Raw genomic sequence first — 21608 nt, 5'->3', positions numbered from 1 at the left:
TTAAGAGAAAATAATTAACCTCGAACTAGGTTCCAGAATCCATGGTTTCTTTCTTACTCTGCTGCCAGCAGATCAGACATTGATAACTTTATTAATATGGTACCTGTTATAGTCTGACTCCCTGGCTTCCTTTCCTCATGAAATAGAAAAATTGTAATAACAACTGATTTTTTTCCTGAGCATTTTTCAGATTCTCCAGGAAGAAAAGAGGGAACTGAAGGCAGTTCTTCAGTCTCAAGAAAATTTCATCCATGAGGAAAGAATGCAGAAGGAGAAGCTACAAGCAAAATTAAAGCCAACTGACAGTCAACACACAGTACAGGCCGTGAGGTATATTTAATCCTAAATATTAATTGTAGCCATTTGGTTGTTTGGCATTGAGCACCAGTTTTAATACTGCATATTCATAATTTTGTGTTTGATCACATTATGGGTTTTCCTATTCAGTTTTAATTTCTGAGTTAAGTTTTTATGCTGTTATAAAATTTTGTGTGGTTAGTTTTTTTCTGCCTCCAGTTTGGGTCCTTAACCAAAAGACTGTAATGTTTAGAAAGTTAGAAAGTGCTTGGTCAATCTGTAGCCTTGGTGAAACTCCAAATGTGAAAGGATTTAGAGTCCACGTCCCCTGGGAAGCCTCCGTTCCTTGGTAAAATAGGTCATGATTTGTAGCTGCTTATCCACATCATTAATAAGCCAGCTATTGAGATAGCCCTTCTTAAAAAAAATCCTAAAACTCATTTCTATATATGAATTATTGCCATGAGGTTTGTAATAGAAAGTAATAGAGGAACTATGCTCCTGATTTAAGTCTGGTACACATTTCTATTCTTTACAGAACTTTCCTGTAACTTTTTAGTTTCTTTGGCTCAACGTGTCAAGCGGAAACCAAATTTTTGTTTTTTTTGTCTTTTTCCCTTGAAAAACAGGCCAAATCCCAGTTGAGAAAGGAGTAAACTGCTGCCGACTTCTTTGAGAAGCATCATCTCTTCCTTCTTTACTCTCCCAAATGTTCTCTTTGTAAAGCAGGAATCAAGCTGAAGAGTTCTAAAGAGTTTCATTACCAAAAACAGTTGAGAAATATGAACTGATTGTGCATTGTTTATTTGCAAAGATCAGAAACCTTGAACAGTCCTCTTGTGTCCTTTGTTAGGTCACCAGACGAGCCGCAGGCAGAAAGGAGGTACACCTCGCAAGGGCAGGAGGACTTGGGCAATGTGCTATCTCAGCTGGATCTCACCCACAATAGTGAAGAACTTCTGCAGGCAGAGGTGACTCGTTTGGAAGGCAGGTAGATAATTACATACCCTTTCAAGAATGTTCACGTTGTTAAAAATGATTTTTGATCATCATATTGAGAAACTAATATAACAGTCTTATTGAAAAAATAAGGTTTTTTCTCTAGTTTCCACAAATAAGCTAACTTCTTATTTCAGTGAGAAAACAGAAGTAAGAAAAGGAGGGATTCTTGATTTTTCTCCCACCAAATCTACCGGTCTGCCTGCATCTGTGCCCTTAGTCTGTTAGAGTGGATGAGTGGATGGATGACATGTCTGTCCCCTACCACTTCACTTGTGTCCTGTTCTTCTCTCTTTTACATTGTCAAGCTCTTCCTCTCTGCTCAATCATTCCCATGGGTATAAAGTAGGCTTAGTATTTCCTTTGTTGGGAGAAAATGGAAACCCTTCTTGAATCCTGTATCCCTGTCAAGTCGTTTCCATATTTCTCCCTTCTCCTTCAGAGTCAGATCTGTCAGAAGAGTTGTCTGTACTGACGCACTAATCTTGATCTTGCGTTTCTCCCCGTAGAATGCCTTCAGTTAGGCTCTACTGTCGAGCGGCCACCTCACTGGAGCTGCTCTCAGCGAGGCACCCTGGGCACGTGGCACTCCTTCCTCCTATTCAGAAGTGCCCTTGGGTTGTTTCCTGGGTGCCGGTTGAAAACCTGATCTGTGCTGTAGTATGCCCATGCTTGCTTTGTTGTCATGCTTGTGAACTGTTTTTGTTTGTCATACCTCTAAACTTTGTGACTGGGAAGAGTTTGATATTTTGTGTGAAACATGAATCATGATCATTTGTACATGAGCACTTTCTGTATGTAAAAGATTTTAAACTGTACAAACTATTAGCCTTTAGGCAAAAAAAACAACAACAAAAATATTCCCATTTTACCCTTTTGAGTAAAACATTTTTTTGTGTTTACTGTTATTTCTTTGGTTTTTGGAAACCTCCAAGTATTTTCTTTACTTATTAAATATCATGTGTGCACATATGTATGTGTGCACACACATACACATAGTTTATGCTTTATTTCTTTTGCACCTTGGAATACTTAACATATTCTTGGTTATCATTATCGGGGTGTATGTGTACACTTTAGATTGAATAAAATAAAAGTTATTATTCTTTTTGACATTGGAACTAAAATTTACCTTCCTATCATAGATTTTCCATCAATGCACTTTTTAGTATTTTAGGTATGGTTTACCGTGCTCCCACAGGCTCTAAAGACTTACCTCATGTTTCTGACTTGCAGTGTGACCTTGGACCTGTAGCCTCTTTAAGCCCCCGTTTTCCCATCTCTAGCTAAGACAAGAGTATCTGTGATTCTTCTCTCTCTGCCTCAGTGTTTGACACACTGTACTTACATACGGGTACCAAATAAACAAGCATTCTACCACATTTAGAAGTAGGTAAACTTGAAATAAATGGACACAAACATCAGTGTTCAGTAATAAACAATGCCTTTAAAAATATTTTCTCTATCAAAGGCAAATTGAAAAAGGGACCCTTTTTTAGACAGTTTATTTATGTCATTCAGTTTGAACAAAATATTCCCTGAGAAAGGAGCAGAAGGATGTTATTAGCAGAAATGAGTAGTGAGATAACAGAGGCGTGGTGCCCTGAGGTTCTCATATCTGGTGAGGGATTGATTCTTAAGTAAGGGTGACAGGTTGGAAACTGTTTAAAGAAGAGTATTTTTTAGGTAATCAGTATGTGGGTTTCAGGATTTTTGCGTTACGTCTGTGATCATATTTTTGTCATGCACACAGTTTGGAGTCTGTGAGTGCAACATGTAAACAGCTGAGCCAAGAACTAATGGAAAAATATGAAGAACTGAAGAAGATGGAAGTATATAACAACGAGTACAGGGCAGAGATTAAGAAGGTAAAAATCTGCCTGCGTTTGTAAAGTTGTGTTTATAGACTGAGCTGGAGGTTGGGAGGTCATTGGAGTTATTTTTAATGAGAGAAAAATGCAGTACACAGAGCCACTTGATATTCAGGATTAGCTATGCACCTGGAATGTGCTTCGGTAACGTCTTCGTCATCCTCAGGGATGCCGTAGAAATGTTTTTGAGATAATTGAAGCCTGTCCTTTTTGAACGCTATACTTTATTTTAAACGTGTTTTGATGAAAAGCTTTCTAAAAGTTATACACTTTTTTGCTTGCTAAAAGATACTATATGAACTAGCATTTAATATTTTCTTACTGACTGGAGCTGGTTATGGCTGATTTTCCCATGCTGTGTGGTGTGGTTTTAATACCCTCACTGGCTGTTGAGGTATCAGAGCTGACTGTTTCCACACTGATGGGCCTTGGCTGTTACGTTTGTGGACTCGTATTTTTTATTACTTATTTGAGATTACTTCTAGTTTCTTCCTCTTTCATTTCTATTGTCTTCTGTGGACAAGGAAGCCATATAAACAAAGTTTTTAGTTTTGCACCTAAAGAGAATCACAGGTGTTGTCCTCTAAATAATGTGTGCATGGATTTTGACACTGGTTTTCAGCATTTGACTAACACATCTCTCCCTGATTTGCGATTAATAAATTATCATGGGTATAGCCATTAGACCTTTGGTGTAGACATACAACTTGGTAAATTGCTAATTTTTTGCAGACTTAAGGTAAAAATTCATGTCTTGAGGTAAGGTAAAAATTACCTTACTATTTTAACTATTAACATATCTGTCTATCTAATGTGCTTTGTCTTCATTTTTTATGCTTTCCTTTCTGTTTCTTTGTAGTTGAAAGAACAGATTCTGCAGGCTGAACAGAGTTACAGTTCTGCATTAGAAGGAATGAAGATGGAAATCTCTCAGCTGACTCGGGAGTTACACCAGCGAGACATCACTATTGCCTCCACTAAAAGCTCCTCCTCTGACATGGAAAAGCGACTCAAAGCAGAGATAAAAAAGGCAGAAGAAAAAGCAGTAGAACATAAGGTGAAGCTTGAACAAAAACTCTCTTCATTTGAAGTGTTTTTGAAGACTGAATTGAGTACAGAGATAATTTCCATAGTATTTTTTTTAAATGTTTTAATGTTTATTTATTATTGACAAAGAGAGACAGAGCATGAGTGGGGGAGGGGCAGAGAGAGAGGGAGACACAGAATCGGAAACAGGCTCCAGGCTCTGAGCTGTCAGCACAGAGCCTGTCATGGGGCTCAAACTCACGGACAGCGAGATCATGACCTGAGCCGAAGTTGGACGCTCAACCAACTGAGCCACCCAGGCGCCCCCCCATAGTATTTTTCTAAAAAAATGTTTATTTACCTTGAGAGAAAGAGTGTGAGTGGGGGAGGGGCGAGAGAGAGAAAAGTGAGAATCCCAAGCACGTGTATGGGAGCACTGAACCTCGAGCCCGACTCGGGGCTTGCTCCCACGACCTGTGAGATCATGACCTGAGCCTATATTAAGAGTTGGACACTTGGGGTGCCTGGGAGGCTCTGTTGGTTGAGCATCCAACTCTTGATTTCAGCTCAGGTCATGATCTTATGGTTCATGAGTTCAAGTTCTGCATCAGGCTCTGTGCTGACAGTGTGGAGCCTGCTTGGGATTCTTTGTCTCTCTCTCTCTCTCTATGCCCCTCCCCTGCCCTCTCTCTCTCTAACTAAATAAATAAACTTAAAAAAATTGTTTAAAAAGTAGTCAGACACTTTACCGACTGAGCCACCTAGGTGCCTCTCCATAGTATTTAATTCAGGAAATTTGTATTAGACTCCTGCTTTGGGCTGAGGGTGTGCTGGTTAACAAGCATTCTGTGAGGATCAGTGGGGAGGTGAGAGTGACTAGAGTAGAGAGGCTGTGTCTCTTGTATCTGGTGAGAGTGCGATGTGTCTGCGTTGACAGACTAGAGCACACAAGGGATGGGACTGGGAAGCAGGAACTCCTGAAGGGTCCTGCCAGCTTGTGAAAGGTTTTAGTGTTCTCTTGAGGCCACTAGACAATGGCTGTAAGCGGGAGTCAAGGGTCTCTATGGTTGTCATATGGAGAGTGAGCGAGGAGGCAAAGAGACCACTATGGATACAGGAGTGACATGGTGGCCTGAGCAGTGGGCAGGGAAGGTAGAGGGAAATGGAAGAATTCTGAGGTATGTGGCTGGTAAAATCAACTGGGCTTTGTAGTTGCTTGGACCCAGAGGGCAAGTTAGAGTTAAGGGAGGATGTCACTCAGGATTGCAACATGGGCAATTGAGTAAAAGTGATGCTCTTTAGTGAAATAAAAGATGGGAGCAGATTGGGGCAGATACTGCATTTGTATGAAAGTTACACAAAATAGGGAAGCTGGTGGAGGGAACTGGTTTGAGATAAAGGCTGGACTTTCATATGGAAATATCTAATAGTTGATTTCACAGAAGGCTGGAGTTCAAGATTAAAATCGAGGTGAGGCATTTGGCTGTGGAAATCTCTGCATGGAGATGGCCTTTCAAACACCCTGAGAGACTGAGAAATTATGGGAAGAAAGCATAGAGATAAAGAGCTGAGACTGAACCAAACTTAGGAAACTACTCATTTAGGGTAAAAAGATTTTGGAATAGAGCTGAGAAAAGAAGGGGATAAGGAGGGAAATGAGATAGTTTTCACAAAGGAAGCAGGAAACCAAGGAAGGCAGGAGTCTTTTCAAGTTGGAATGGCCAAGCAGACAACTTGAGGAGAATGAGGACTGAAGGTAAGTTACAGGCATGCCTCCTCTTTTTGCACTTTGGTTTGAGCCCTGTGATAAGCAAATCTCTTGGTGCCATCTTTCCAACAGTATTTGCTAGTGTTTCTGTGTTACATTTTGGTAATTCTTGCAATATTTCGTAAATGTTCTCATCATTATTATGTTTGTATGGTAATCTGTGATCAGTAATTATAACTTGCCAGAAGTTCAGGTGATGGTTAGCATCTTCTAGCAAAAAAAATATTTTATTTTCATTTTTTAAAAATAATTTATTTATTTTTTTTTTTCAACGTTTTTATTTATTTTTGGGACAGAGAGAGACAGAGCATGAACGGGGGAGGGGCAGAGAGAGAGGGAGACACAGAATTGGAAACAGGCTCCAGGCTCCGAGCCATCAGCCCAGAGCCTGACGCGGGGCTCGAACTCACGGACCGCGAGATCGTGACCTGGCTGAAGTCGGACGCTTAACCGACTGCGCCACCCAGGCGCCCCAAAATAATTTATTTTTGAGAGAGAGAGCACACACATGAGCAGGGGAGGGGCAGAGAGAGAGAGAGAGGGAGAGAGAGAGAATCCCAAGCAGGTTCCACACTGTCAGCTCAGAGGCAGATGTGGGGCTTGATCCTGTGAACTGATCCCATGAACTGTGAGATCATGACCTGAGCTGAAATCAAGAGTCAGAAGCTTGGGATTCCAAGAGGAGGGAAGATGGCGGCATAGGAGGACGCTGGGCTCACCGCACGTCCTGCTGATCACTTAGATTCCACCCACACCTGCCTAAATAACTCAGAAAACCGCCAGAAGACTAGCAGAACGGAGTCTCCGGAGCTAAGCGCAGAAGAGAGGCCCACGGAAGAGGGTAGGAAGGGCGGCAAGGCGGTGCACACTACACGGACTGGTGGGAGGGAGCCGTGGTGGAGGGGCAGCCCGCCGGCCAAGCAGAGCCCCCGAGTCTGGCTTGCAAAAGCAGAGGGGCTGGATGGAGTGTGTTCGGACAGCAGTCAGGACTTAACATCTGGAAGGTTATAAGCTAACAGCTCTGCTCGGAGAGCGGGATGGCTGGAGGGCAACGGGAGAGAGAGTTGTTGAGCCCCAGACGACAGAGCTCAGCTTGGCGGGGAACAAAGGCGCTTGCCAGCGCCATCTCCCTTGCCCATCCCCCAGCCAAAATCCCAAAGGGAACCAGTTCCTGCTAGGGAACTTGCTGGCACTGCGCAAACACCCAATGCTGTGTTTCTGCGGATCCATCCCTCTGGCGGTGGGTCTGACTCCCTCCCGGTGCCGCAGGGCTCCTCCTGAAGCGGATCACTGAAGGAAAAGTGAGCTGAGCCTGCCCGTCCCGCCCCTGTGCACCTTGCCAATCCACCCCAGCTAATTTGCCAGATCCCCAGCACCACAAGCCTGGCAGTGTGCAAGTAGCCCAGACGGGCCACGCCACCCCACAGTGAATCCTGCTCTTAGGAGAGGGGAAGAGAAGGTACACACCTGTCTGACTGTGGCCCCAGCGGTGGGCTGGGGGCAGACATCAGGTCTGACTGCGGCCCCGCCCACCAACGCAAGTTATTCAAGACACCACAGGGGAAGTGCCCTGCAGTTCCGCACCACTCCAGGGACTATCCAAAATGACGAAACGGAAGAATTCCCCTCAAAAGAATCTCCAGGAAACAACGACAGCTAACGAACTGATAAAAAGGATTTAAACAATATAACAGAAAGTGAATTTAGAATAATAGTCATAAAATTAATCGCTGGGCTTGAAAACAGTATAGAGGACAGCAGAGAATCTATTGCTACAGAGATAAGGAATGGCCAGGAGGAGCTAAAAAATGCTATAAATAAGCTGCCAAATAAAATGGAGACAACCACAGCTCAGATTGAAGAGGCAGAAGAGAGAATAGGGGAATGAGAAGATAAAATTATGGAAAAAGAGGAAGCTGAGAAAAAGATAAAAAAATCCAGGAGTATGAGGGGAAAATTAGAGAACTAAGTGATGCACTAAAGAGAAATAATATACGCATAATTGGTATTCCAGAGGAGGAAGAGAGAGGTAAAGGTGCTGAAGGTGTATTTGAAGAAATCATAGCTGAGAACTTCCCTGATCTGGGGAAGGAAAAAGGCATTGAAATCCAAGAGGCACAGAGAACTCCCTTCAGACATAACTTGAATCGATCTTCTGCACAACATATCATAGTGAAACTGGCAAAATACAAGGATAAAGAGAAAATTCTGAAAGCAGCTAGGGATAAACGTGCTCTAACATATAAAGGGAGACCGATAAGACTTGTGACTGATCTCTCTACTGAAACTTGGCAGACCAGAAAGGAATGGCAGGAAATCTTCAATGTGATGAACAGAAAAAATATGCAGCCGAGAACCCTTTATCCAGCAAATATATCCTTTAGAATAGAAGGAGAGATAAAGGTCTTCCCAAACAAACAAAAACTGAAGGAATTCATCACCACTAAACCAGCCCTACAAGAGATCCTAAGGGGGATTCTGTGAGACAAAGTACCAGAGATATCACTACAAGCATGAAACCTACAGACATCACAATGACTCTAAACCCATCTCTTTCTATAATAACACTGAATGTAAATGGATTAAATGCTCCAACCAAAAGACATAGGGTATCAGAATGGATAAAAAAAACAAGACCCATCTATTTGCTGTCTACAAGAGACTCATTTTAGACCTGAGGACACGTTCAGATTGAAAGTGAGAGAGGAGAACTATTTATCATGCTACTGGAAGTCAAAAGAGAGCTGGAGTAGCCATACTTATATCAGACAAACTAGACTTTAAATTAAAGCTGTAATAAGAGATGAAGAAGGCATTATATAATAATTACAGGGTTTATCCATCAGGAAGAGCTAACAATTATAAATGTCTATTTGCCAAATACGGGAGCCCCCAAATATATAAAACAATTACTCACAAACATAAGCAACCTTATTGATAAGAATGTGGTAATTGCAGAGGACTTTAACACCCCACTCACAGCAATGGATAGATCATCTAGACACACGGTCAATAAAGAAACAAGGGCCCTGAATGATACATTGGATGAGATGGACTTGACAGATATATTTAGAACTCTGCATCCCAAAGCAACAGAATATACTTTCTTCTCGAGTGCACATGGAACATTCTCCAAGATCGATCACATACTGGGTCACAAAACAGCCCTTCATAAGTATACAAGAATTGAGATCATACCATGCATACTTTCAGACCACAATGCTATGAAGCTTGAAATCAACCACAGAAAACATCTGGAAAACCTCCAAAAACATGGAGGTTAAAGAACACCCTACTAAAAATGAATGGGTCAACCAGGCCCATTAGAACAGAAATTAAAAAATATATGGAAACAAACGAAAATGAAAATACAACAATCCAAATGCTTTTGGATGCAGCGAAGGCAGTCCTGAGAGGAAAATACATTGCAATCCAGGCCTATCTCAAGAAACAAGAAAAATCCCAAATACAAAATCTAACAGCACACCTAAAAGAAATAGAAGCAGAACAGCAAAGACACCCTAAACCCAGCAGAAGAAGAGAAATAATAAGGATCAGAGCAGAAATAAACATATAGAATCTAAAAAAACTGTAGAGCAGATCAACGAAACAAAGAGTTGGTTTTTTGAAAAAATAAAATTGATAAACGTCTAGCCAGGCTTCTCAAAAAGAAAAGGGAGATGACCCAAATAGATAAAATCATGAATGAAAATGGGATTATTACAACCAGTCCCTCAGAAACACAAGCAGGTATCAGGGAATACTATGAAAAACTATATGCCAACAAAGTGGACAACCTGGAAGAAATGGACAAATTCCTAAACACCCACACACATCCAAAACTCAATCAGGAGGAACTAGAAAGCTTGAACAGACCCATAAGCAGGGAAGAAATTGAATCAGTTATCAAAAATCTCCCAACAAATAAGAGTCCAGGACGAGATGGCTTCCCAGGGGAGTTCTACCAGACGTTTAAAGCAGAGATAATACCTATCCTTCTCAAGCTATTCCAAAAAATAGAAAGGGAAGGAAAACTATCAGACTCATTCTATGAAGCCAGTATTACTTTGATTCCCAAACCAGACAGAGACCCAGTAAAGAGAATTACAGGCCAATATCCCTGATGAATATGGATGCAAAAATTCTCAATAAGATACTAGCAAATCGAATTCAACGGCATATAAAAAGAATTATTCACCATGATCAAGTGGGATTCATTCCTGGGATGCAGGGCTGGTTCAATATTCGCACATCAATCAACATGATACATCACATTAATAAAAGAAAAGATAAGAACCATATGATCCTGTCAATTGATGCAGAAAAAGCATTTGACAAAATTCAGCATCCTTTCTTAATAAAAACCCTCGAGAAAGTCGGGATAGAAGGAACATACTTAAACATCATAAAAGCCATTTATGAAAAGCCCACAGCTAACATCCTCAATGGGGAAAATCTGAGAGCTTTTTCCCTGAGATCAGGAACACGACAGGGATATCCACTCTCACTGCTGTTGTTTAACATAGTGTTGGAAGTTATAGCATCAGCAATCAGACAACAAAAGGAAATCAAAGGCATCAAAATTGGCAAAGATGAAGTTATGGTTTTACTTTTTGCAGATGATATTATACATGGAAAATCCGATAGACTCCACCAGAAGTCTGCTAGAACTGATACATGAATTCAGTAAAGTTGCAGGATACAAAATCAATGTACAGAAATCAATTGCATTCTTATACACTAATAATGAAGCAACAGAAAGACAAATAAAGAAACTGATCCCATTCACACTTGCACCAAGAAGCATAAAATACCTAGGAATAAATCTAACCAAAGATGTCAAAGATCTGTATGCTGAAAACTATAGAAAGCTTATGAAGGAAATTGAAGAAGATTTAAAGAAATGGAAAAACATTCCGTGCTCATGGGTTGGAAAAATAAATATTGTCAAAATGTCAATACTACCCAAAGCTATCTACACATTCAATGCAATCCCAATCAAAATTGCACCAGCATTCTTCTCGAAACTAGAACAAGCAATCCTAAAATTCATATGGAACCACAAAAGGCCCCGAATAGCCAAAGTAATTTTGAAGAAGAAGACCAAAGCAGGAGGCATCACCATCCCAGACTTTAGCCTCTACTACAAAGCTGTAATCATCAAGACAGCATGGTATTGGCACCAAAACAGACACATAGACCAATGGAATAGAATAGAAACCCCAGAACTAGACTCAAAAGTATGGCCAACTAATCTTTGACAAAGCAGGAAAGAACATCCAATGGAAAAAAGACAGTCTCTTTAACAAATGGTGCTGGGAGAACTGGACAGCAACATGCAGAAGGTTGAAACTAGACCACTTTCTCACACCATTCACAAAAATAAACTCAAAATGGATAATGGACCTGAATGTGAGACAGGAAACCATCAAAACCCTAGAGGAGAAAGTAGGAAAAGACCTCTCTGACCTCAGCTGTAGCAATTTCTTACTTGACACATCCCCAAAGGCAAGGGAATTAAAAGCAAAAATGAACTATTGGGACCTCATGAAGATAAAAATCTTCTGCACAGCAAAGGAAGCAATCAACAAAAGTAAAAGGCAACCAACGGAATGGGAAAAGATATTCGCAAATGACATATCGGACAAAGGGCTAGTATCCAAAATCTATAAAGAGCTCACCAAACTCCACACCCGAAAAACAAATAACCCAGTGAAGAAATGGGCAGAAAACATGAATAGACACTTCTCTAAAGAAGACATTCGGATGGCCAACAGGCACATGAAAAGATGCTCAACATCGCTCCTCATCGGGGAAATACAAATCAAAACCACACTCAGATATCACCTCACTCCAGTCAGAGTGGCCAAAACGAACAAATCAGGAGACTGTGGATGCTGGAGAGGATGTGGTGAAACAGGAACCCTCTTGCACTATTGGTGGGAATGCAAATTGGTGCAGCCACTCTGGAAAACAGTGTGGAGGTTCCTCAAAAAATTGAAAATAGACCTACCCTATGACCCAGCAGTAGCACTGCTAGGAATTTACCCAAGAGATACAGGAGTACTGATGCATAGGGGCACTTGTACCCCAATGTTTATAGCAGCACTCTCAACAATAGCCAAATTATGGAAAGAGCCTAAATGTCCATCAACTGATGAATGGATAAAGAAATTGTGGTTTATATACACAATGGAGTACTACGTGGTAATGAGAAAGAATGAAATATGGCCCTTTGTGGCAATGTGGACGGAACTGGAGAGTGTTATGCTAAGTGAAATAAGCCATACAGAGAAAGACAGATACCATATGTTTTCACTCTTATGTGAATCCTGAGAAACTTAACAAGAACCCATGGGGGAGGGGAAGTAAAAAAAAAAAAAAAGAGGTTAGAGTGGGAGAGAGCCAAAGCATAAGAGACTCTTAAAAAATGAGAATAAACTCAGGGCTGGTGGGCTGGTGGGAGGGAGGGGAGGGTGGGTGATGGGTATTGAAGAGGGCATCTTTTGGGATGAGCACTGGATGTTGTATGGGAACCAATTTGACAATAAATTTCATATATTTAAAAAAAAAAAAGTCAGAAGCTTAACCAGCTGAGCCACCCAGGTGCCCCCAAAAAGTATTTTTAAATTAAAGTGTGTAAATTATATGCCCTGGGAAACCAGAATATTCATTTGACTCATTTTATTATGGTACTTGCTTTCTTGTGGTGCTCTGGAACTGAACCTGCGCTATGCCTGAGGTGTGCCTATATTCTCTTGTGTACGGAGCACAGTCCATGTGATGTGGGAGGTAGAAGCCACATGAGAGGAGGCTGATGCTAGAGAGTGGGAGGGATTTACCAGTGAACTCGTTCATCTTTTTTTTTTTTTAACATTTATTCATTTTTGAGAGCTAGAGTGTGAGTGGGGGAGGGGCAGAGAAAGAGGGAGACAAAGAATCTGAAGTAGGCTCCAGGCTCTGAGCTGTCAGCACAGAGCCCAACACAGGGCTCAAACTCATGGACCGGGAGATCATGACCTGAGGTGAAGTCGGACACTTAACTGACTGAGCCACCCAGGTGCCCCTTCTTAGAATATATTAAATGCATGCATGTTAATTCATCTTGACACACCTTTTTAAACAATTCTTTTAGGAAGATATTTATATACGTGTGTGTGTGTGTGTGTGTGTGTGTGTGTGTGTGTGTGAATGGAAAATGCGTCTTTACCTGATGAAAATTATGTATGGAAAACTTTTGTAGATGCATTTGATTTATTTGTTATGTTTGTTTTTTTCTGCTTTTCCCTTCTCAGGAGATTTTGGATCAGATGGAGTCACTCAAGTTAGAAAATCATCATCTTTCTGAAATGGTGATGAAATTGGAATTGGGTTTACATGAGGTACATAAATAGAAACTTAAGTCTTTTTCTGTTATCCAAGCCTTTTAAAGAAGTAGCTTTAAATATTGATGTTGTAAAGAGAGAGTTAAGATCAAACAATGGAATGCTCCTTCTGCAGAAACATTCTCAAAGAAGTCAAGACAATGATGGAAATGAGCAAAATATCACTCTCCACTTTAGCAATTGGAAGATTTTTTTTATTATGCATATGACAAAATATATGTACAGTCTGTGTTCTTAATAGGGAGCGTGTATATAAAGTGCTCAGCATAGTGTCTGGAATGTAGCAAGTATGCAGTAAATGATTTGTTACATACTATTATTACTGTTGTAGGTACTATGTTCATAATATCTTGTCCTTATAAAGTATATCACCTTTTACATAATTTGGTTTTAATTTCTATAAGGTATAATTAATTTAGTCAAATATTCTAGAATCTTTTACATTCAAAGTATTTTAGTAGACAGTGTAACAGACACAAGGATGGCTGAGGATTCTTGCCTTAGGAGAGTGAAAGTAAACCAGTAAGGAGGGTAAGAAGTGTGTACCAGCTCCTGTGAAGCGGGCAGAATATGCTTCTTAACAGTGAGTTATAAACCCTGTGGATGTCCTTTTAGCTGTTTTTTAATAAAATTCTTGTAATTTGCAAAATGACCCATCTGTTCTGACCCATCTCTTCTGACCCATCTCTTCTTGATGTTGGTCAAATGCCCGAAGATTGTAGAAATTCTTTTTTTCTGCACTTCCAGAGAGTGTGTGCCTTCAGAGATGTATGCTATTTGCTATTAAGTAGTTTTAATTTCATAATCATGGTTTATGGGGGCTGGGGTGGGAGAAAGTGCAAAATACAAAATACTAAATGAATACTTTATTTCAAGTAACAGAAAATATTGGGGACTATCTTTATAATCTTTTGGGACAGTAAGATTCTCTTAGCATCATGAATGCATAAAGAATTTTACAGCATAAACAGTTTTACAACATAAAAATGTAAAATTTGTGGATGGCATAAGACCCCATAAAACAAGACTAATAGAGTTGGGGAAAACAATTTGTACATAGTCAAAAGGTTAATATAAAATATTAATATGGGGCGCCTGGGTGGCTCAGTTGGTCAAACGTCCAACTTCAGCCCAGGTCATGATCTCACGGTTTGTGGATTTGAGCCCTGTGTCAGGCTCTGTGCTGACTCTCACAGTCTGGAACCTACTTTGGATTCTTTGTCTCCCTCTTCCCTTCCCCTGCTCATTCTCTGTCTCTGTCTCTGTCTCTGTCTCTCTCTCTCAAAAATAAACTTAAAAAAATTTTTTTTAATTAAAAAAATTAATATAAGGATTTCCTGCAAAGATAATAAAAAGATCGGATTCCAGTAGAAAAGTGGACAAAGAACAGATAATTCATAGAAGTAATGCAAAAATCTAGTGACCAAGAAAAGCTTATTTAACCTCCCTATAACCAAAACAAAATAAATATTTTTTTTGCTAACTGGCTTGACACTGATTTTTAAGAATGAGTATAATCAGTATTGGCAAGGATATAGGGCAACAGACTCTTAAGCTCTGTTAACGAGAAAGTGAATAGATATGGCCTTTCTAGAGGACAATTTAGCAATGTCCATTAAACTTGTAAATATATATAGCCTATAAAGTCCTGGATCATCTGCATTTCTGATTTTGATAGTCATTGCAGAATAGTTCTCCAGAAAGGTCATACCAGTTTGCATTTCCAAAGAACCCATCTTATAGGAGCAAATGTGCAGAAATGGTCATTTTGATGCTATTTTCAATGTCTAAAAATTTGAAATAAGCTAAATGTTAACCTATAGAGGGATGGTTCATCTGTGCCTATCTATACTATGAAATATTACGTCATCATTTAAGGTGGCAGATGAAAATAATGCATCTAATTTTGCTCCCTTCCAAATCCCTCTAAAACTGTAATGAATGGATTTTTCTTAATTTTGGTAATTTTTTTAAGAGTTTACTTATTTTGAGAGAGAGAGAGTGAGTGAGAGTGTGTGCAAGCGGGGGAGGGGCACAGAGAGCGGGAGAGAGAATCCTAAGCAGGCTCCATGCTGTCAGACCCTGATGTGGGGGCTCCATCTCACGAACTGTGAGATCATGACCTAAGCTGAAATCAAGAGTTGGATGCTTAACTGACTGAGCCACCCAGGTGTCCCATGAAAGGATTTTTTTAAGTGCAAGCCTACAAGGATAGGAAAAAGGGGAGAGGAGACAGCAGTTAAATTGTAAGGGGAAGTTGGACTCATGGCGAGGAGGGGGGGTGCCAGGAGAGGGAGGGAGGAAGAAAGAAAGGAAGGGAGGGAGGAAGGAAGGTAGATGATTTTTGTTTGCCCTGATAAAGCCAATACTAAGCTAGTAGTGGAGAAAGTCAAGATCCAGCCTCATTTACACCACAGAATCTTAAAAAGACTCAGGATTTAGTAGTATTTGATTGAGAGAATATTATCTTATGCAGTGATTGCCTATTCATATTTAAGAGTTGGGAACTGTCAGGGGTGCTTAAACCAGACTATGACCAGAGATTCTGTTGAGTTTAATTTCTCCTGAAACCCCATATAACAGTAGTAGTCCTGTCCTTTCTTTACAAACAGCTGGGCATGTGTGTGGCATGCAGTTTTTATATTACCTTTCACATTCACTTATCTGAATTGTTGCTAATAAAATAATAAATTTGAGAAAAGTTCAAAAGATGCCTGGCAAAAGCAAGCACTATCTTTTTAAAAAAAGTATATTTAATGACATCAAACATCAGACTCTGGTTGGTCAAAATCCCATCAAGTCGTTTAAACTTCCTCTGGTTTTGAAGTTACACACAGTGTGAACATGTTGTATGTATTAAGAATAATTATTAGAAGGTTCCTGTTCGTGGTTTATCACCTAGGAAGGTGGAATTACTTTTACAAATGAATGTTTGGATTAAATAACTATTGTAACAAAATTAATTATCTTAATAATGAAAGCAGTAACTCTGATAAAATAAATTATATGCCACACTTAAAAAATTGACAGTAGTTTGTAGTTTAACTCCTGTATCCTGCAGTTTTTTTTTTTTTTTAAGATTTTATCTGGCATTGGCAACTTATTGAAAAATCTTGTAACTTACATCACTATTGGTACACAGATATTTGGATGCTGCATCTTAAAGTTTATATTTTAAATTCTGTTTGTTAAACCACTTTTGACCAGCTTATTTCTAGAAAATTCTTTACAGAAAAGACCAAGCTAAACATCATATTAAATTCCAAACAAGATTGCATAATTTTTCAAAATGTTAATGAAAGATTTTGTCATTAGAAAAAAAAAAACAAAAACGGTCCAGACTACTGTTTTTTCAGGTACTGTTTTACCAGCAAACACCTAGATGGAAAAGCAATAAAATGAATGATCTTAGAACCTATACCAGATCAGAGTAGGAATCTCCACCTTATACTTGCATGCAGCTCTACCACGTAGTTCATTTGATTTCACGTCCCAGAATAGGTGCCGATGTTATGTAAAAGTCCTGAAGAGCAGAGTACTTTTCAGAACCTTCTGCTCAAATGCCTTTCTTTGAACTAGGTCTCTCAGTCTTCTTTTGTAGATACTCTGGAAGAACCCATGGCTGCTATTTTCTTTTTCTCTTTGTTTCTGACTCTACTTGTAGCTTTCCTCCATCTGAGTTCCAGCCTTCCTCTAGCTCCATAGGTATTCCTTGGCTCATCAGGGAAGCCCATTGTGCTCCTAATTACCGCCCCCCCCCCCATTTACTGTAAGAGACAACACTTTTTCTCATAGGGGGCCAAACACAAGTATTCATTTTTTCCAAAGTAAAGCTACAGATGAACTAGTTATAACTGAAAGAAATGTAATTTCCTACCAGCAGTCTCCCAGATCACAAATATTCTTATACAAATTATGTAACTCTAGCATTCTCTTTTATTAGGCAAAAGAGATTTCACTAGCAGACCTCCAGGAGAATTATATTGAGGCCTTAAATAAATTAGTGTCTGAAAATCAACAACTGCAGAAAGAGTTGATGGATACTAAATCTAAGCTGGAGATTTCTACTCAGATATGCAAAAAAAACCATGAGAGAATCTTTAAACCGACACACAGCAGAGCACCTGAGTTCAAGAATACAGAGTTCAAGTAAAATTTCTTCACAGTTTACTTAAAATGTGTACTATTGTAACTCTCGTTTGAGCACGATTTCAGACTACAGAAATTAAATCTTCCTCAAACGACTCTATGTCTGATTCCGAAGTACAGTGTGGACAAGTAAAGCTGCCATGAGGATAAAATGTGACGGGTGGTTGTATGGCACTTCCTTCAAGCTTTAGTTTCAGACACTCTGGACGCATGCATAAACAACGTCCTTCCTCCCCCGAGCCTTTCCATGCTGCCTCCCCCCTCTGTAGCCCCACTTGTACCCTAAAAGTAGAAATTGGCTTTTCACATAAAGAAAGCTTCCTTTGTATTGTTGGTCAATTAATTATAAGCTGTTACCATAAGAAGTCAGCATTCAGTGAAAACCCACCTGGCTTCAGCTCTTATTCTACAGCTGACGTGTTTCCTACCTACCAAAGCCTCTGCCGACCCCTCTCCTCCACTGCCACCTCGACCCCAGATGATGTCAGGCACCCTGCTCATGCGCACAGTACTTCCCTCTGTCCTAGCACCAAACACACTTATGGCAGTTTGTCTCCGCGTGAGGGCTGAGGCCTGGCGGCGGGGGTTGGACGTTTGGGGCCTGACTGGATAGAAAGAGCATTGTAGTCCAAGTGGGCTGCTCTTTTAGTAAATTACAGCCTTACTGGTTAGGCTATTCCTTTGTTTTTAAGTGAACTTCCTGCAGCGGTTCTGTGTTGAAAGAGAAAAGTTACTACAATGTATATTTGTTTTGTTTTCTAATCTGCTATCCAGGCCAACCCGTGGCCCGTACAGACACGATGGAGTAAAGACTGAGCGCTGCAAAACAGGTCTTCATTCTCCGAGACGACAGGCGTTGGATAGTATAGAGCCCATGTCCAGAGTCCTCAGCCCCCTGAGCTCTCAGATCAGCCCTTGCAGTTCCACCATCTCTTTGCCTTCTAACTTTCTGTGTAAAACTAGCTCTTTGCCTTCAGTGCTAGATACAAATGATGCCAGTTTTTCTGACACTGTCTCTGAGAGTATAAATGACCAGGAAGAGTTTATGTCTTCGGTATGGAAACGTTCTGATCTTATTAGTTTATTAAGTCTATTCAGTTTGATTTTATTTTTTATTTTAAGGGTAAAGCAGGGTGATGGTTTTCTGTTTTGTTTTGTTTTGTTTTTTCCTTACTGGTTCTCTAGCTTAAGTACTCTATTATGTTCATGTATTTCTGTCTTGCAGTTTTATTCATGAAGACACATTTCAGCCATGATTACTTTTCAAAATACATCTTAGTTTTGAAAATTAACATAACCATTCATTTGTATCTTTTTTTTTTAGTTTATTTATTTTGAGAGAGACAGAGAGAACCAGTGAGTGCAGGGGTGGGACAGAGAGAAGGAGACAGAGATTCCCAAGCAGGCTTCCTGCTGTCAGCACAGACCCCAATGGTGGGGTTCAAACTCACCAGGATCATGACCTGAGCAGAAACCAAGAGTCGAAGTCTTACCCAACTGAGCCACCCAGGCACTCCCATTCATTTGTTTTTAACCCTAATTGGAAATTCCTTTCCTGCCTTTTTCAGAGAGGGTCAATTTTGTATTTCAGAGAGGGTCAATTTGTAGAGGGTCAAGGAATATCTCTGGATGCCAAGATGGTCGTGAAGCCTAGCCAGTGAAGAAGAAAGGAAGCAACTTGGGAAAGGGAGAAAGCGGGTGGGTGGAGGCGGAGGAAGGAACTGCGCCTGACGTGTCCAGACGTGGACTGGGTGCCCCAGCGCGACACTCGCTGCTCCGTGTTCCTGCAGCCACTGTGCAGACTCCACCATTTGTCTGCGTTCTCTACCGAAGCCCCTGCCTCTGGCCAGATTTTCATTACCGTCACCAGTTACATGGTCCTATCCCTGTGAAAATGCAGTTATTTTTGACCTTTGCATATGCCAACAAGTTCATGGAAGAGTTTTCTTTTCATTGTTAAAAGAAGTCTCCACTTCACTTACATGTAATTCTGAGACCTAAAAACATCCTGAAAACTTTCTTCCTAAGTTTGGCAGCAAAACCTTTTTGAACTGAACTGATGTGCTAATATGTATAGACTCTTTATCCCACTTAGTATTTTGCTTCAGAAATATCAGTGTCTTTGATTATGAGACGTTACCTCAGACTCCACTAAGGTAATACAGTTGATCCTTATTTGTCACGGATTCTGTATTTGCTAATTCTCCTACTCGCTTAACTATTTAACACCCTGTTCAATACTTGAGGGATTCCCACAGTCATTCGTGGTCCTGTGAGAAGCTGTGAAAAGGTTGGATCCCCGCTTACACGTTCCCAGCTGAGATTGGTTGAGGTGGTGCTCTGCCCTCCTGTCCAGCTGTCACACAGAGGTGACCAGAGTGGGGACGACGTGGGGACAGCACAGTGTAGCTCAGGGAGCTCAGGCTCTGGGGCCTGGTAAACAGGGTTGGAACCCCAACTCTGGCACCCGTTAGTGGGGTGGCCTCTGGCAAGTCACTTCACACTTCTGCACCTCGTTTTCTCTTATGTAAAATAAAGAAAATGGATTCTTTATTAAAATAACTCCAGGAGGAGTTGTTTTTAGGATGATAGTCTGTGTGAGATTGTGTGTGTATATATTTCCCCAAGGAGCAATGATTCTTTATTCACTAACTCAGTGTTTGAGGGGGCTGTATATAGAACATAACGACTGCACGTGAGAATGGACTGTATGTGGTACATGTCCTATATTACCTTTCTAAAATCTGGATTCTGAAATACCGTGGTTCCAGGAGTTTCAGATGAGGGAGTGTGGACTGAGATTTTGGATGAGGGAAAGCGTTGATTTCACTTGCTGTCTAATCTGTTGTCGGTAGATTTTCTGTGCTTTAAAATCAAAGTAACGTATTCAGATTTTAAAAGTGAATTTAAAATAACAGGCATTAGGTATATTCTCTTCTGAGGGTATTAAAGGATATATAAGTCTGAACTGAGATATTCTTTAGGCCCATAACTAACATATTTATGTGACACCTTACATTTATACAACTTGTGTCAGAAAGGAAGAAGTCTTATGTTAATGTTTATGGAACAGCTGCTTTTTTTTTTTCAACGTTTATTTTTTTGGGGACAGAGAGAGACAGAGCATGAACGGAGGAGGGGCAGAGAGAGAGGGAGACACAGAATTGGAAACAGGCTCCAGGCTCTGAGCCACCAGCCCAGAGCCTGACGCGGGGCTCGAACTCACGGACCGCGAGATCGTGACCTGGCTGAAGTCGGACGCTTAACCGACTGCGCCACCCAGGCGCCCCGGGAACAGCTGCTTTTTTACTAGTCCTATCATTAGGATAAAAACAAATTATCTCTTTGGAAGAAAAAGTATTTTAAGTCACCTTTTAATATTTCTCGTTAGAAAATGTATCTGAGAAATCTACTGTTCAACTTACATATGTCCAAATTTGTTTCTCCTTCAGTGTCCCTTGCCTGTGTCTCCTCTTGGTTCAATAGCTACCAGATTTTTGGAAGAGGAGGAACTGCGGTCCCATCATATTCTAGAGCGCCTGGATGCCCATATTGAAGAACTTAAAAGAGAGAGTGAAAAGACAGTGAAACAGTTCACCACCCTAAAGTAGCCTTTTTAAAAAATCACAAACTTGGAAATAAAAATGAACCCTGAAGAGTTGCTGTCACCCGACGAAGCAGCTTGTCAAAACATGAACATGTAAAAATAGCGAAGATGAGACATCCTAACACTGTTGGGAAGAAATCTGAAAACCTGATGCTTCTCTAAGGCATTTTCACTGCACTGGTTTGTTTGAAGAGCTTTCTCCAGCAATAACTTGTAAGAATAAACCACTTTGCTAGACTTCTTTTTTTTCTCACATTACTCTTTATTATTAAGTGGTATTTTCTCTTAATGACTTCACTGTGAATAGCTGTAGACTAATTAAAATAAGGATTTTATGATACAAGTTGAAGAGAAATTAACTATAGAAATGGGTAATGCAAGTATGGATTTCAGAGTCAAAGTGATCCAGATTGATGTACCAGTGTTGTTGCTTCTGGCAGGTTGGGTTGGGAGAGTTTATAGGGGTGAAAGAATTGTGACAGAAAGCCCTGTCTTGCTCCAAACAA

General features: G+C 40.4%; 1 protein-coding gene across 11 annotated transcripts in view; it reads left to right on the top strand.

Annotated features, from left to right (window-relative positions):
• The window catches only part of CEP63 (centrosomal protein 63), a 65064-nt gene extending 43725 nt beyond the window's left edge, over nucleotides 1-21339 (top strand). For 4 of the 11 annotated variants that reach the window (XM_043595350.1, XM_043595357.1, XM_043595346.1 and 1 more), the window contains 8 exons: nucleotides 191-330; nucleotides 1151-1288; nucleotides 3050-3164; nucleotides 4027-4224; nucleotides 13257-13343; nucleotides 17290-17495; nucleotides 18270-18549; nucleotides 20948-21339. In XM_043595350.1, the coding sequence (XP_043451285.1) occupies nucleotides 191-330; nucleotides 1151-1288; nucleotides 3050-3164; nucleotides 4027-4224; nucleotides 13257-13343; nucleotides 17290-17495; nucleotides 18270-18549; nucleotides 20948-21106 (1323 nt within the window). In that variant the 3' untranslated portion in view covers nucleotides 21107-21339. Of the gene's footprint in view, nucleotides 1-190; nucleotides 331-1150; nucleotides 1289-3049; nucleotides 3165-4026; nucleotides 4225-13256; nucleotides 13344-13850; nucleotides 13999-17289; nucleotides 17496-18269; nucleotides 18550-20947 lie in introns of those variants that run through there. The other 7 variants (XM_043595358.1, XM_043595356.1, XM_043595352.1 and 4 more) reach the window with 4 other exon arrangements.
• Nucleotides 21340-21608: the final 269 nt, after the last annotated feature.

Source organism: Prionailurus bengalensis, chromosome C2 (assembly GCF_016509475.1).
Source record: "Prionailurus bengalensis isolate Pbe53 chromosome C2, Fcat_Pben_1.1_paternal_pri, whole genome shotgun sequence".
NCBI classification, from domain to species: Eukaryota; Metazoa; Chordata; class Mammalia; order Carnivora; family Felidae; genus Prionailurus; species Prionailurus bengalensis.
This window is presented reverse-complemented; position numbering and strand designations above follow the sequence as displayed.